This window comes from Diabrotica virgifera, chromosome 4 (assembly GCF_917563875.1).
Source record: "Diabrotica virgifera virgifera chromosome 4, PGI_DIABVI_V3a".
Classification (NCBI taxonomy): domain Eukaryota; kingdom Metazoa; phylum Arthropoda; class Insecta; order Coleoptera; family Chrysomelidae; genus Diabrotica; species Diabrotica virgifera.
In genome coordinates, this window is record NC_065446.1 from 191638361 (window position 1) to 191654322 (window position 15962).

Consider the following 15962-nt stretch of genomic DNA (forward strand, 5'->3'; position numbering starts at 1 on the left):
GACCTGAAATCTACATAATAGCCGGTAAATCATTTTTTTCAAAACCTTCATGTGTATATTCTTAAGGTATGAGTGTCGTTTGCGTCCTGGTCCACGTTTATCTTCTATTACGAGCTGTAGAAACTCGTAATGAGTTGCGTTTGCGTCCTGGTCCACGTTTACCTTCTATTACGAGCTGTAGAAACTCGTACGTAATGCATCCTTAAAATCTTTGTAAAATTTCCCCAGAATCTGGGAGAAAATTGATTTTCTATCTTACGCTAATACACAGGCTCTTATGGGAGGCGCTGTTGCCAGATGTTGTGAAAGGCCCAGTTTTTCAGTAGATCTGGGGAAATTTTATTTTTGTGTGCTCGTTCCCGTATAGCCCTTATACTGTGATTATGTAGTTTCTGTATGTTTACCAGTTTAATGTTTTGTAATATTTTATATTTTACTGTTACAATTTTACCTCAGTTTTAGTTTTTTATCATTTCAATGTCATCTTTTATGATTTACTGTTGCAATTTTCCTCAGACCTGCAAGAGACAGCGTAGCGTGGTATTCGTGTGTACATTCTTAAGTTATGACTTTCGTTTGTATCCTAGTCCACGTTTACCGTCTATTATGAGTTGTTAAAACTCGTATGTAATGTATCCTATTATATAGACATGATTTTGTAGCCGTAGCTTTTTATTACGTCAATGTCTTTTTTCATATTTTCACTGTTGCAATTTTATTATAATTTACTTCAAAATCATGTAATTTTTAATAATAGAATCTGCAATGTAGCAAATGAACTTACATTCGCAATTATTTCAGATGGATCTAAACAAACTAAACAAAGTTTCTGTTGTTAAGAAAGAAGACAAACCGATTACAAAACTACAGCAACTGGAAGTTGACAAACCATATAAAATAATAAACAGTAAAATCGTCAACACTGCATTTGGCCAATCGGTGCTTCTAGAATTAGAGGAAAGTGTGGTGTTCCTACCGAAGCGGGTTACCGAGGACTACGCCCCCTATATAGATCAGTTGAGGACAGAAAAGTACGCTGTCGTATTCAGAGGCCTGGTGAGCACGTCGAGCAAGCTAAATCCTGCAGCGTCATTCGAAATAATTGAAATTTAAAAAACTGTAAGTAGATTTTTCATATCCAAAATTTTGAAAAATGAATTCTGAGGAAATCGCCATTCTTAGTAGTGAGATAATTAAAAAATTTGATGAAACTGAAAAATTACTTTTTTTAAAAAAGCGTTGTTCGGATAGAGAAACAAAAAATTGGATAAAACAAGTTAAAAAACATATATGTTTATGCAATTTAGCTATTAAGGATGGCGATTTAAGTATAGGGACGCTACGAAAACTTCAAACCAATGTAGGGATCCTTAAAAGATTTTTAATTATACTTCAAAATTTAAATTCCGTTGCAGGCGGTGGGTTAAATAATATACGTAGAAGTAAAGCAAAGGTTGTATGGAGAAATATAGTATCAATTTTTCAAAGTAGAGTACAAACAGGAATAATTATTAACAAAGAGCATAAAGATATTTTACAGTTTTTTGCCGATGCTTTTAAACTATTTCAAAAGAAAATTGAATACAACTTAAAAAGAATGGGCATGTTAAAAGTAAATACTACATTTTGTGGGGAATTTATCAAAAAAGCTGAGGAGGTGGAAAATTTAGAAAGAAAATATTTTAATACTAAAAATGAAGTTATTGATGTGACTACCGATTTAAATTATTGGTTTGAAGTTTACGTTAAAAATATTGTTTTGACCGATTTATCTGAATTTGAGGAATCTCAGAGTGGTTGGGCACTGAATCAAATTATATCTTTAGAAATAAACATTAATAAATTTGAAATGGCTAAAGGAGCCTCATCGTATATTCAATTGCATCCTAAAGTTACCAAAAAACGAGCTTGTATCAATGTTAAGAATAACGACCAGGCTTGTTTTGCTTGGGCCATTGTATCAGCCCTATATTCAGTTAACATAAACACTAACAAAACTACTTCATATCCTCATTACACCACTGTCCTTAATTTAAAAGGTCTTACATTTCCAGTAACTCTAAATCAAATTTCCCTCTTTGAAAAAAATAATGAAAATATTTCCGTTAATGTTTTCGAGTTAAATGTTAAAGATGAGCTTTTCAATTTTTCGGTACTTCCTGTGAGATTAACTAAACAAAAACGGGAAAAACATGTCAATCTGTTGATAGTTCAAAATAAATATTATTTTAATAATGAAGTGGACAACGTCGGACCATGGAGTGGTGGACGTGATGAAGATCTAATACATTTTCACTATATTTGGATAAAAGATTTAGGCAAACTTGTCAAGTCACAACTTTCTAAACACAATGGAAAGAAATATATATGTGACAGATGTCTTAATTATTTTTATACAAAAGAAAAGTTGGATGCTCATATCATCTACTGTGAAAAGATAGATGACTGCAAAATAAGTTTCACCAAAGAACCATATGTCAAATTTAAAAACTTTGTTTACAAAGAAAAATTGCCATTCCTAGTATACGCAGATTTTGAATCACTGCTCGTTCCTCTTCGCGCATCCCACTCAACACCATCAACTACGTCAACGCATCCATATCAAAGACACACAGCGTACAGTGCCGGATTATATTTTAAGTGTAATTATGACGATAATTTTTCATTCTACAAAAGTCATGTGGGTTTGGATTGTATGTCATGGTTTTCACATGAAATTGACAATTTAGCTCAATTTATTCATTCAAAATTAATAAATATTCAACCCATGAACGTTGAAGTAAGTTTAAAAGATGCTACTGAGAGATGTCACATTTGTAATAGAAAATTTTTGGAGAAGGATCGAATTGTAAGAGACCATTGTCATTTGACTGGCAATTTTAGAGGTTTTGCACACAATGGGTGCAATTTAAATTATAAAAAAGCATTTGTGGTTCCAATAGCCTTCCACAATATGAGTGGTTACGACTCGCATTTCATAATAAAGGATTTAGCGAAAATGTACGACATTTCCATTTTACCAGTCAACAAAGAAAAATATATTAGTTTCACAGTTTACCATAAAAAGACAAATATTAGATTCCGGTTCATTGATACTTTTAGATTTATGGGGAGTTCATTAGATAGCTTAGTTTCAACTTTGAAGCCAGAAAATTTTGGAATTTTAAGAAAACAATTTCCAAATTTAGATGATGAAACGTTCAAGTTGTTAACTAAAAAAGGAGTATTCTTTTATGATTATTTAGATAAAATTGAACGGTTGGATGAAACAAAGTTGCCAAATAAAGAAAAATTCTACAATAAACTGAACGATGAGCATATATCAGATTCAAATTATGCTCACGCTAAATTAGTGTGGGAGAAATTTAACATGAAGACTCTTTGGGATTACAGTAATTTATACATGAAGACAGATATACTTCTTTTGGCTGTAGTTTTCGAAACTTTTCGAGACACATGCTTCAAGACATATGGATTAGATCCAGGACACTACTATACCATCCCAGGTTTTACATGGGATGCAATGCTCAAGTATACAGGATGTCACTTGGAAACTATACAAGATGTTGATATGCTTTTATTCTATGAACGAGGTATACGTGGAGGTATATCACAGTGTTGTAACCGGATGGGGGAGGCTAACAACAAATACATGATGAATTACGATCCATCTAAACCTTCTAAATATCTCATGTACCTTGATGTTAACAATCTATATGGTTGGGCGATGAGTGAACCTCTCCCTTATGGAGGTTTCCATTGGGATGATACAAATATCGATGTTATGTCAATACCTGACGATGCAAAAGAGGGATACATTCTTGAAGTTGATCTCTCTTATCCAGAAAACTTACATGACTACCATAAAGATTTACCGTTTTGTGTAGAGCATTGCAAACCTCCTGGTTCCAAACAATCTAAACTCTTGTCCACTCTGTACAATAAAACTAACTACGTTATTCACTACAGGAACCTAAAACAGGCTATATCACATGGATTAGTTCTTACTAAAATTCATAAGGTATTGAGATTCAAGCAAATGACTTGGTTAAAAGGTTACATTGCTCTTAATACACAATTGAGGGCTCAAGCTAAAACAAGCTTTGAGAAAAACTTATACAAGCTCATGAACAACGCTGTATTCGGGAAGACCATGGAGAACCAAAGGAAGCATAGGCTGGTGAAACTAGTAAATAAATGGGAGGGACGCGTAGGTGCTCGAAATTTGATTGCTAGCCCGAAGTTTCATAGTCGCGTTATTTTCGATCAATCATTAATGGCAGTAGAATTAAAGAAAGCTGAAATTATTTTTAATAAACCATTGTATGTTGGAATGGCAATTTTAGAACTTTCTAAAACCTGCATATATGAATTTCATTATGACTATATGTTACAAAAATTCCCATTAAATCAAAATAAATTGCTTTATATTGATACTGATGGATTGATTTATGAAACTGAATGTAATGATATATACGAGGAAATGATTAAGCCTGACATTCATAGATTTGATACAAGCGATTATCCCCCAAATAATCCTTGGAACATTCCTTTAGTAAACAAAAAAGTGCCAGGTCTAATGAAAGATGAGAATAACTCAAAAATCATGACTCACTTCGTTGGTCTTCGTTCAAAGCAATATACATATAAAGTGGCTGGGGAGAAAGATGTTAAAAAGTCGAAAGGGGTTAAGATGAATGTTGTAAAGATGAAAATTAACTTTGATGATTATTTGAATTGTTTGAAAAGTTTTCGTGAAACTGCCGAAACAAAATCACTTTTTTATGCAACACAGCGTTGTATACAATCTAAATTACATGAAGTTTACAGTATTGAGCAAACTAAAATAGCCTTAAACCCTTTTGATGACAAACGGCACTTACTCTCCAACACTTTTGATACGTTGCCCTGGGGCCACTACAGTATAACACATAGGTGAATTCATTTTTCAGATGTGGAAGATGGAAAGTCTACAGAATTTATGCATAAGCTCTATTATCGAAAACATACATGAAATTTCAAAATTTATTAGTAAATCGCCTTTACCATGGGTATTAACGGAGGAAATAGTTCAAAAATTTAGTAAAATTAAATGGATGCAAATTAAAACTAATCCCGTTCCTTATGAACATTTTAAAGTTTGTGACTTTGAGAATCATGATCTAGAATTGAATATTTCACCTGAACTTCGTCAGGCAATTATAGAGTGTCAGGATTTTGAAACTTTTGCACTTAATGACTACTATTGCTTATGGTTTAGGTATTATCAAATACCAAAATATAATTTGCTACTCTGTCGACCATGTTACAGGGTATTTAAAATAATTTTCTCTGAAAAACAAAAATGTCTAAAAGCTAAATCTGATAATTTTCATGTTAGTTGTTTAGCTTCAGACTTACATTTGATATTTAGAAAAAAATCATCCTGGTGTCAAAATGGTTTTTGTGAGGTACTCTTTGAACTAAAGGATAGATATGATTGTGAGGAGGACTTACACAGGAATCGTAATAAAAAAGTAAGATTCTCAGATATTTAAGATGCTAATAAAATTTAAACCTTTTGGTAAAGACGATCTGTATATTTGTATCATTTTCGGTAAACATATTTTGTACGTTTATACCTGTAAAATGTAAAAAAAACTTTCTTGTAAAGTAATTACTTACCTTTTAGTTGTATTGATCATAATCACAAAACGTTACTTCGATTAAACGAATACGATTTGCGATTACGATTATCGATTACTAATAACGAATAAAAGACTTTCTTGTAAAATATGCTTTATTTTTATTTACCTTTTCCCCATACAAAATCCCCAGATCCCCAGATCCCCAGATCCCATTGATGATGGACCCCCAGACATTAATTATTCATAAAATAAATTTACTTTAGATAATAAGGATTTCAGTTGTTTTATTAATCCATTATCAGGACAAGGGATCCCCAACATATTCCAATTAAAAGTACCTTTTTCAATGACACTTCTTGTAAATTCATTAAACTTGTAATAGACGTTGTGCTTTAAGAAATATATATGTCCATCGATGTAATTAAATGCTGATGTAATATCATTTGGTATTCCTGGAAAAACGTCACTTATGCGTCCTCTTGAGATAATGTCTTTATCATTAAATTCAATAAATGAACCATCAAAACAAACAAATTTTTTTCCTGAATTTGTTTGGAATAAACCGTTAATACTTCTTGCGTTATTGATTTCAGGTACCATGTTATCTGTATGAATTCTTAAGCTAGGAAATGCTGCTGCATATATACGATTTCTGCTTACACCAATCATATCTCCATTGGAACTTTGAAAAACATGTGTCACGTTCGTAATTCCCCTTGGAAAGTATCTTATAAATTGTTCAGCATTGGTGGGTATCTTTTCATTATTTAAGTCATATTTCCATACCAGATCCTTACTTACTATATACATTCGGTATGTTGGAAATGATGGAGCATACGCTAAAAATATTAAATCTGGATATTCCAATTCACATACATTCGTTATTATATTTTGCTTTGATTTATTAGTCCTAGCTGCTGTGGTTGTCCTAGATCTTTCTGTTGTAGTTGGTGAACTACTCCTAGGTTGAGTTGGAATAGATGCAGATTTACTTTTATGTCCATATAACTTTTCTAAGCCTCTTTTATCATCATCAGTTATGTGAGAAGGAAAGGTTTCATAAAAGGGATACATTACAGCCTTCTTATCGCTACTGTGTGCTAAACCTAAAGCGTGACCAACTTCATGGAGAAGGACTGCAAAGAAATTTGTTCGACCTTCTGCTGTAGAATTTAAACTGAAATCCCATGTTAGATTGCTATTCATATGAATTTCTATGCACCCAGATGTAGGTGGAAAATAAGAATGTGCTAATATACCACTTGTAAATTTAAAAGGACATTCGTCGTTACCCTGACAATTGTATCGAAAATAGTGCTGTTTTGGAACTACTGTTATAGTTATATCCGGATTTGGATCTGGGATTCTCAGATAAGTAAACTTAAATTTTGATGCTTCTTCCCATATTTCAAATACTCTTTTAGTGACTGTCAAAGCTTGAGGGGTTGCTTGTGGAAAATACCATTTTATATCAAATTTTTTCCATGCTGATTTTACAGCGTAAGCATTGTCTCCTTGTGTACATCGTGGTTTCTGCATTAACTCCATCGTTTCTTTATTTAATTTCCCATCTACCGGTAAATTATATCTTTCTTGAAACTGTTCTAGTGTTTCAGTAATATCAGTACTGGCAGTTTCACTTGTGGTGATGTAACCATATTGTTCTAGCCATGACACTGCATTTGTCTCAGTAAAATTTCCACCTAAGCAAAAACTTATGCTGGTTGCGATGAGCAGAACAACTTTATTGATATGCATCTCGAATGATACTAGTTCAAATAAGAAAACATCACTGTGATATAAATAAACCCCACCAGCCAATACTCCTCTTGTAATTTATTTTCATGAAATAAAACAACAGAGATATATTTTACAAGCTTTATTAAATTCTTTCAAGATCATTAGCGATCCTATTTTTACAGAAAAATATAAGTTGCCCTAACGCTATATGTTGTAAAGTATTTCCTTCCTGTGTAAATGTATACAATTTTTGAATTGCGTCTGAAAACGTATAATTATGACTACTAAAACTATTTCGAACAATATTAAGCGTATTATAATAATAATGTGGAAATTCAATAGTCTCTAGCATGGACATATACGGTGTTAAAAGTTCACTATTTGCTTCCACAAGGGTGTTCACTTGCACTTCTGAGAGACAAAAGTTAATGCCGTGCTTGATTATTTCGAGGAATTTCATGCTGTTGTAGGTTATTTGTCGAATTATGCAATATTCACCACACTGAATTTCAACAGGATCATCAGAGACGGTCACGTTTTCGTGGAAAAAACTTTGCTCATTGAGTTGGGTAATTAATTGTTCCCATTCATAGGCACTGAAAGATATTTTCTGCCATGGCGATTTCCACATAATTACAGCTGGAGTATATGTTCTGGCTGGACTTAGACCACAACCAAGTTGGTATGATCCATTTAACAACTGTGTGTACAGCAGATAATGGGACTCGTTCTTAGCTGCTTCTTCATACTTCTCTAGAAGAGCATCCAGCTCATGATCGTAGTCTTCACATACAGTTGATGTTTCAGATGATGGTGAAAGGGTGACATCATACTCGCTGCCGCTTGAGTATTCAGTATCTTGGGAATACATTTTTACTAGCTAACTGACTGCAACACACTGAGAACGAAAAACAGATTTTTAATTATACTTCAAAATTTAAATTCCGTTGCAGGCGGTGGGTTAAATAATATACGTAGAAGTAAAGCAAAGGTTGTATGGAGAAATATAGTATCAATTTTTCAAAGTAGAGTACAAACAGGAATAATTATTAACAAAGAGCATAAAGATATTTTATAGTTTTTTGCCGATGCTTTGAAAAATTGATACTATATTTCTCCATACAACCTTTGCTTTACTTCTACGTATATTATTTAACCCACCGCCTGCAACGGAATTTAAATTTTGAAGTATAATTAAAAATCTGTTTTTCGTTCTCAGTGTGTTGCAGTCAGTTAGCTAGTAAAAATGTATTCCCAAGATACTGAATACTCAAGCGGCAGCGAGTATGATGTCACCCTTTCACCATCATCTGAAACATCAACTGTATGTGAAGACTACGATCATGAGCTGGATGCTCTTCTAGAGAAGTATGAAGAAGCAGCTAAGAACGAGTCCCATTATCTGCTGTACACACAGTTGTTAAATGGATCATACCAACTTGGTTGTGGTCTAAGTCCAGCCAGAACATATACTCCAGCTGTAATTATGTGGAAATCGCCATGGCAGAAAATATCTTTCAGTGCCTATGAATGGGAACAATTAATTACCCAACTCAATGAGCAAAGTTTTTTCCACGAAAACGTGACCGTCTCTGATGATCCTGTTGAAATTCAGTGTGGTGAATATTGCATAATTCGACAAATAACCTACAACAGCATGAAATTCCTCGAAATAATCAAGCACGGCATTAACTTTTGTCTCTCAGAAGTGCAAGTGAACACCCTTGTGGAAGCAAATAGTGAACTTTTAACACCGTATATGTCCATGCTAGAGACTATTGAATTTCCACATTATTATTATAATACGCTTAATATTGTTCGAAATAGTTTTAGTAGTCATAATTATACGTTTTCAGACGCAATTCAAAAATTGTATACATTTACACAGGAAGGAAATACTTTACAACATATAGCGTTAGGGCAACTTATATTTTTCTGTAAAAATAGGATCGCTAATGATCTTGAAAGAATTTAATAAAGCTTGTAAAATATATCTCTGTTGTTTTATTTCATGAAAATAAATTACAAGAGGAGTATTGGCTGGTGGGGTTTATTTATATCACAGTGATGTTTTCTTATTTGAACTAGTATCATTCGAGATGCATATCAATAAAGTTGTTCTGCTCATCGCAACCAGCATAAGTTTTTGCTTAGGTGGAAATTTTACTGAGACAAATGCAGTGTCATGGCTAGAACAATATGGTTACATCACCACAAGTGAAACTGCCAGTACTGATATTACTGAAACACTAGAACAGTTTCAAGAAAGATATAATTTACCGGTAGATGGGAAATTAAATAAAGAAACGATGGAGTTAATGCAGAAACCACGATGTACACAAGGAGACAATGCTTACGCTGTAAAATCAGCATGGAAAAAATTTGATATAAAATGGTATTTTCCACAAGCAACCCCTCAAGCTTTGACAGTCACTAAAAGAGTATTTGAAATATGGGAAGAAGCATCAAAATTTAAGTTTACTTATCTGAGAATCCCAGATCCAAATCCGGATATAACTATAACAGTAGTTCCAAAACAGCACTATTTTCGATACAATTGTCAGGGTAACGACGAATGTCCTTTTAAATTTACAAGTGGTATATTAGCACATTCTTATTTTCCACCTACATCTGGGTGCATAGAAATTCATATGAATAGCAATCTAACATGGGATTTCAGTTTAAATTCTACAGCAGAAGGTCGAACAAATTTCTTTGCAGTCCTTCTCCATGAAGTTGGTCACGCTTTAGGTTTAGCACACAGTAGCGATAAGAAGGCTGTAATGTATCCCTTTTATGAAACCTTTCCTTCTCACATAACTGATGATGATAAAAGAGGCTTAGAAAAGTTATATGGACATAAAAGTAAATCTGCATCTATTCCAACTCAACCTAGGAGTAGTTCACCAACTACAACAGAAAGATCTAGGACAACCACAGCAGCTAGGACTAATAAATCAAAGCAAAATATAATAACGAATGTATGTGAATTGGAATATCCAGATTTAATATTTTTAGCGTATGCTCCATCATTTCCAACATACCGAATGTATATAGTAAGTAAGGATCTGGTATGGAAATATGACTTAAATAATGAAAAGATACCCACCAATGCTGAACAATTTATAAGATACTTTCCAAGGGGAATTACGAACGTGACACATGTTTTTCAAAGTTCCAATGGAGATATGATTGGTGTAAGCAGAAATCGTATATATGCAGCAGCATTTCCTAGCTTAAGAATTCATACAGATAACATGGTACCTGAAATCAATAACGCAAGAAGTATTAACGGTTTATTCCAAACAAATTCAGGAAAAAAATTTGTTTGTTTTGATGGTTCATTTATTGAATTTAATGATAAAGACATTATCTCAAGAGGACGCATAAGTGACGTTTTTCCAGGAATACCAAATGATATTACATCAGCATTTAATTACATCGATGGACATATATATTTCTTAAAGCACAACGTCTATTACAAGTTTAATGAATTTACAAGAAGTGTCATTGAAAAAGGTACTTTTAATTGGAATATGTTGGGGATCCCTTGTCCTGATAATGGATTAATAAAACAACTGAAATCCTTATTATCTAAAGTAAATTTATTTTATGAATAATTAATGTCTGGGGGTCCATCATCAATGGGATCTGGGGATCTGGGGATCTGGGGATTTTGTATGGGGAAAAGGTAAATAAAAATAAAGCATATTTTACAAGAAAGTCTTTTATTCGTTATTAGTAATCGATAATCGTAATCGCAAATCGTATTCGTTTAATCGAAGTAACGTTTTGTGATTATGATCAATACAACTAAAAGGTAAGTAATTACTTTACAAGAAAGTTTTTTTTACATTTTACAGGTATAAACGTACAAAATATGTTTACCGAAAATGATACAAATATACAGATCGTCTTTACCAAAAGGTTTAAATTTTATTAGCATCTTAAATATCTGAGAATCTTACTTTTTTATTACGATTCCTGTGTAAGTCCTCCTCACAATCATATCTATCCTTTAGTTCAAAGAGTACCTCACAAAAACCATTTTGACACCAGGATGATTTTTTTCTAAATATCAAATGTAAGTCTGAAGCTAAACAACTAACATGAAAATTATCAGATTTAGCTTTTAGACATTTTTGTTTTTCAGAGAAAATTATTTTAAATACCCTGTAACATGGTCGACAGAGTAGCAAATTATATTTTGGTATTTGATAATACCTAAACCATAAGCAATAGTAGTCATTAAGTGCAAAAGTTTCAAAATCCTGACACTCTATAATTGCCTGACGAAGTTCAGGTGAAATATTCAATTCTAGATCATGATTCTCAAAGTCACAAACTTTAAAATGTTCATAAGGAACGGGATTAGTTTTAATTTGCATCCATTTAATTTTACTAAATTTTTGAACTATTTCCTCCGTTAATACCCATGGTAAAGGCGATTTACTAATAAATTTTGAAATTTCATGTATGTTTTCGATAATAGACTTATAGACTAATAGACTTATGCATAAATTCTGTAGACTTTCCATCTTCCACATCTGAAAAATGAATTCACCTATGTGTTATACTGTAGTGGCCCCAGGGCAACGTATCAAAAGTGTTGGAGAGTAAGTGCCGTTTGTCATCAAAAGGGTTTAAGGCTATTTTAGTTTGCTCAATACTGTAAACTTCATGTAATTTAGATTGTATACAACGCTGTGTTGCATAAAAAAGTGATTTTGTTTCGGCAGTTTCACGAAAACTTTTCAAACAATTCAAATAATCATCAAAGTTAATTTTCATCTTTACAACATTCATCTTAACCCCTTTCGACTTTTTAACATCTTTCTCCCCAGCCACTTTATATGTATATTGCTTTGAACGAAGACCAACGAAGTGAGTCATGATTTTTGAGTTATTCTCATCTTTCATTAGACCTGGCACTTTTTTGTTTACTAAAGGAATATTCCAAGGATTATTTGGGGGATAATCGCTTGTATCAAATCTATGAATGTCAGGCTTAATCATTTCCTCGTATATATCATTACATTCAGTTTCATAAATCAATCCATCAGTATCAATATAAAGCAATTTATTTTGATTTAATGGGAATTTTTGTAACATATAGTCATAATGAAATTCATATATGCAGGTTTTAGAAAGTTCTAAAATTGCCATTCCAACATACAATGGTTTATTAAAAATAATTTCAGCTTTCTTTAATTCTACTGCCATTAATGATTGATCGAAAATAACGCGACTATGAAACTTCGGGCTAGCAATCAAATTTCGAGCACCTACGCGTCCCTCCCATTTATTTACTAGTTTCACCAGCCTATGCTTCCTTTGGTTCTCCATGGTCTTCCCGAATACAGCGTTGTTCATGAGCTTGTATAAGTTTTTCTCAAAGCTTGTTTTAGCTTGAGCCCTCAATTGTGTATTAAGAGCAATGTAACCTTTTAACCAAGTCATTTGCTTGAATCTCAATACCTTATGAATTTTAGTAAGAACTAATCCATGTGATATAGCCTGTTTTAGGTTCCTGTAGTGAATAACGTAGTTAGTTTTATTGTACAGAGTGGACAAGAGTTTAGATTGTTTGGAACCAGGAGGTTTGCAATGCTCTACACAAAACGGTAAATCTTTATGGTAGTCATGTAAGTTTTCTGGATAAGAGAGATCAACTTCAAGAATGTATCCCTCTTTTGCATCGTCAGGTATTGACATAACATCGATATTTGTATCATCCCAATGGAAACCTCCATAAGGGAGAGGTTCACTCATCGCCCAACCATATAGATTGTTAACATCAAGGTACATGAGATATTTAGAAGGTTTAGATGGATCGTAATTCATCATGTATTTGTTGTTAGCCTCCCCCATCCGGTTACAACACTGTGATATACCTCCACGTATACCTCGTTCATAGAATAAAAGCATATCAACATCTTGTATAGTTTCCAAGTGACATCCTGTATACTTGAGCATTGCATCCCATGTAAAACCTGGGATGGTATAGTAGTGTCCTGGATCTAATCCATATGTCTTGAAGCATGTGTCTCGAAAAGTTTCGAAAACTACAGCCAAAAGAAGTATATCTGTCTTCATGTATAAATTACTGTAATCCCAAAGAGTCTTCATGTTAAATTTCTCCCACACTAATTTAGCGTGAGCATAATTTGAATCTGATATATGCTCATCGTTCAGTTTATTGTAGAATTTTTCTTTATTTGGCAACTTTGTTTCATCCAACCGTTCAATTTTATCTAAATAATCATAAAAGAATACTCCTTTTTTAGTTAACAACTTGAACGTTTCATCATCTAAATTTGGAAATTGTTTTCTTAAAATTCCAAAATTTTCTGGCTTCAAAGTTGAAACTAAGCTATCTAATGAACTCCCCATAAATCTAAAAGTATCAATGAACCGGAATCTAATATTTGTCTTTTTATGGTAAACTGTGAAACTAATATATTTTTCTTTGTTGACTGGTAAAATGGAAATGTCGTACATTTTCGCTAAATCCTTTATTATGAAATGCGAGTCGTAACCACTCATATTGTGGAAGGCTATTGGAACCACAAATGCTTTTTTATAATTTAAATTGCACCCATTGTGTGCAAAACCTCTAAAATTGCCAGTCAAATGACAATGGTCTCTTACAATTCGATCCTTCTCCAAAAATTTTCTATTACAAATGTGACATCTCTCAGTAGCATCTTTTAAACTTACTTCAACGTTCATGGGTTGAATATTTATTAATTTTGAATGAATAAATTGAGCTAAATTGTCAATTTCATGTGAAAACCATGACATACAATCCAAACCCACATGACTTTTGTAGAATGAAAAATTATCGTCATAATTACACTTAAAATATAATCCGGCACTGTACGCTGTGTGTCTTTGATATGGATGCGTTGACGTAGTTGATGGTGTTGAGTGGGATGCGCGAAGAGGAACGAGCAGTGATTCAAAATCTGCGTATACTAGGAATGGCAATTTTTCTTTGTAAACAAAGTTTTTAAATTTGACATATGGTTCTTTGGTGAAACTTATTTTGCAGTCATCTATCTTTTCACAGTAGATGATATGAGCATCCAACTTTTCTTTTGTATAAAAATAATTAAGACATCTGTCACATATATATTTCTTTCCATTGTGTTTAGAAAGTTGTGACTTGACAAGTTTGCCTAAATCTTTTATCCAAATATAGTGAAAATGTATTAGATCTTCATCACGTCCACCACTCCATGGTCCGACGTTGTCCACTTCATTATTAAAATAATATTTATTTTGAACTATCAACAGATTGACATGTTTTTCCCGTTTTTGTTTAGTTAATCTCACAGGAAGTACCGAAAAATTGAAAAGCTCATCTTTAACATTTAACTCGAAAACATTAACGGAAATATTTTCATTATTTTTTTCAAAGAGGGAAATTTGATTTAGAGTTACTGGAAATGTAAGACCTTTTAAATTAAGGACAGTGGTGTAATGAGGATATGAAGTAGTTTTGTTAGTGTTTATGTTAACTGAATATAGGGCTGATACAATGGCCCAAGCAAAACAAGCCTGGTCGTTATTCTTAACATTGATACAAGCTCGTTTTTTGGTAACTTTAGGATGCAATTGAATATACGATGAGGCTCCTTTAGCCATTTCAAATTTATTAATGTTTATTTCTAAAGATATAATTTGATTCAGTGCCCAACCACTCTGAGATTCCTCAAATTCAGATAAATCGGTCAAAACAATATTTTTAACGTAAACTTCAAACCAATAATTTAAATCGGTAGTCACATCAATAACTTCATTTTTAGTATTAAAATATTTTCTTTCTAAATTTTCCACCTCCTCAGCTTTTTTGATAAATTCCCCACAAAATGTAGTATTTACTTTTAACATGCCCATTCTTTTTAAGTTGTATTCAATTTTCTTTTGAAATAGTTTAAAAGCATCGGCAAAAAACTGTAAAATATCTTTATGCTCTTTGTTAATAATTATTCCTGTTTGTACTCTACTTTGAAAAATTGATACTATATTTCTCCATACAACCTTTGCTTTACTTCTACGTATATTATTTAACCCACCGCCTGCAACGGAATTTAAATTTTGAAGTATAATTAAAAATCTTTTAAGGATCCCTACATTGGTTTGAAGTTTTCGTAGCGTCCCTATACTTAAATCGCCATCCTTAATAGCTAAATTGCATAAACATATATGTTTTTTAACTTGTTTTATCCAATTTTTTGTTTCTCTATCCGAACAACGCTTTTTTAAAAAAAGTAATTTTTCAGTTTCATCAAATTTTTTAATTATCTCACTACTAAGAATGGCGATTTCCTCAGAATTCATTTTTCAAAATTTTGGATATGAAAAATCTACTTACAGTTTTTTAAATTTCAATTATTTCGAATGACGCTGCAGGATTTAGCTTGCTCGACGTGCTCACCAGGCCTCTGAATACGACAGCGTACTTTTCTGTCCTCAACTGATCTATATAGGGGGCGTAGTCCTCGGTAACCCGCTTCGGTAGGAACACCACACTTTCCTCTAATTCTAGAAGCACCGATTGGCCAAATGCAGTGTTGACGATTTTACTGT

The 15962-nt window shown here is 32.8% G+C and overlaps 4 protein-coding genes across 4 annotated transcripts; 2 read left to right on the forward strand and 2 right to left on the reverse strand.

The window, feature by feature from the left end:
- Positions 1-1597: 1597 nt before the first annotated feature.
- LOC126883774 (uncharacterized) lies at positions 1598-4939 on the forward strand. Its single transcript, XM_050649440.1, has one exon. It carries the CDS (start codon positions 1598-1600, stop codon positions 4937-4939), a length of 3342 nt encoding a protein of 1113 aa, XP_050505397.1.
- Positions 4940-5864: 925 nt separating this feature from the next.
- Positions 5865-7385, reverse strand: LOC126883775 (matrix metalloproteinase-18-like). The gene has a single exon (XM_050649441.1). The coding sequence runs from the start codon at positions 7383-7385 to the stop codon at positions 5865-5867; it is 1521 nt and encodes a 506-aa protein (XP_050505398.1).
- Positions 7386-9466: 2081 nt separating this feature from the next.
- LOC126883776 (matrix metalloproteinase-18-like) lies at positions 9467-10987 on the forward strand. The gene has a single exon (XM_050649442.1). It carries the CDS (start codon positions 9467-9469, stop codon positions 10985-10987), a length of 1521 nt encoding a protein of 506 aa, XP_050505399.1.
- Positions 10988-11927: 940 nt separating this feature from the next.
- On the reverse strand, positions 11928-15269 carry LOC126883777 (uncharacterized). The gene has a single exon (XM_050649443.1). The coding sequence runs from the start codon at positions 15267-15269 to the stop codon at positions 11928-11930; it is 3342 nt and encodes a 1113-aa protein (XP_050505400.1).
- Positions 15270-15962: the final 693 nt, after the last annotated feature.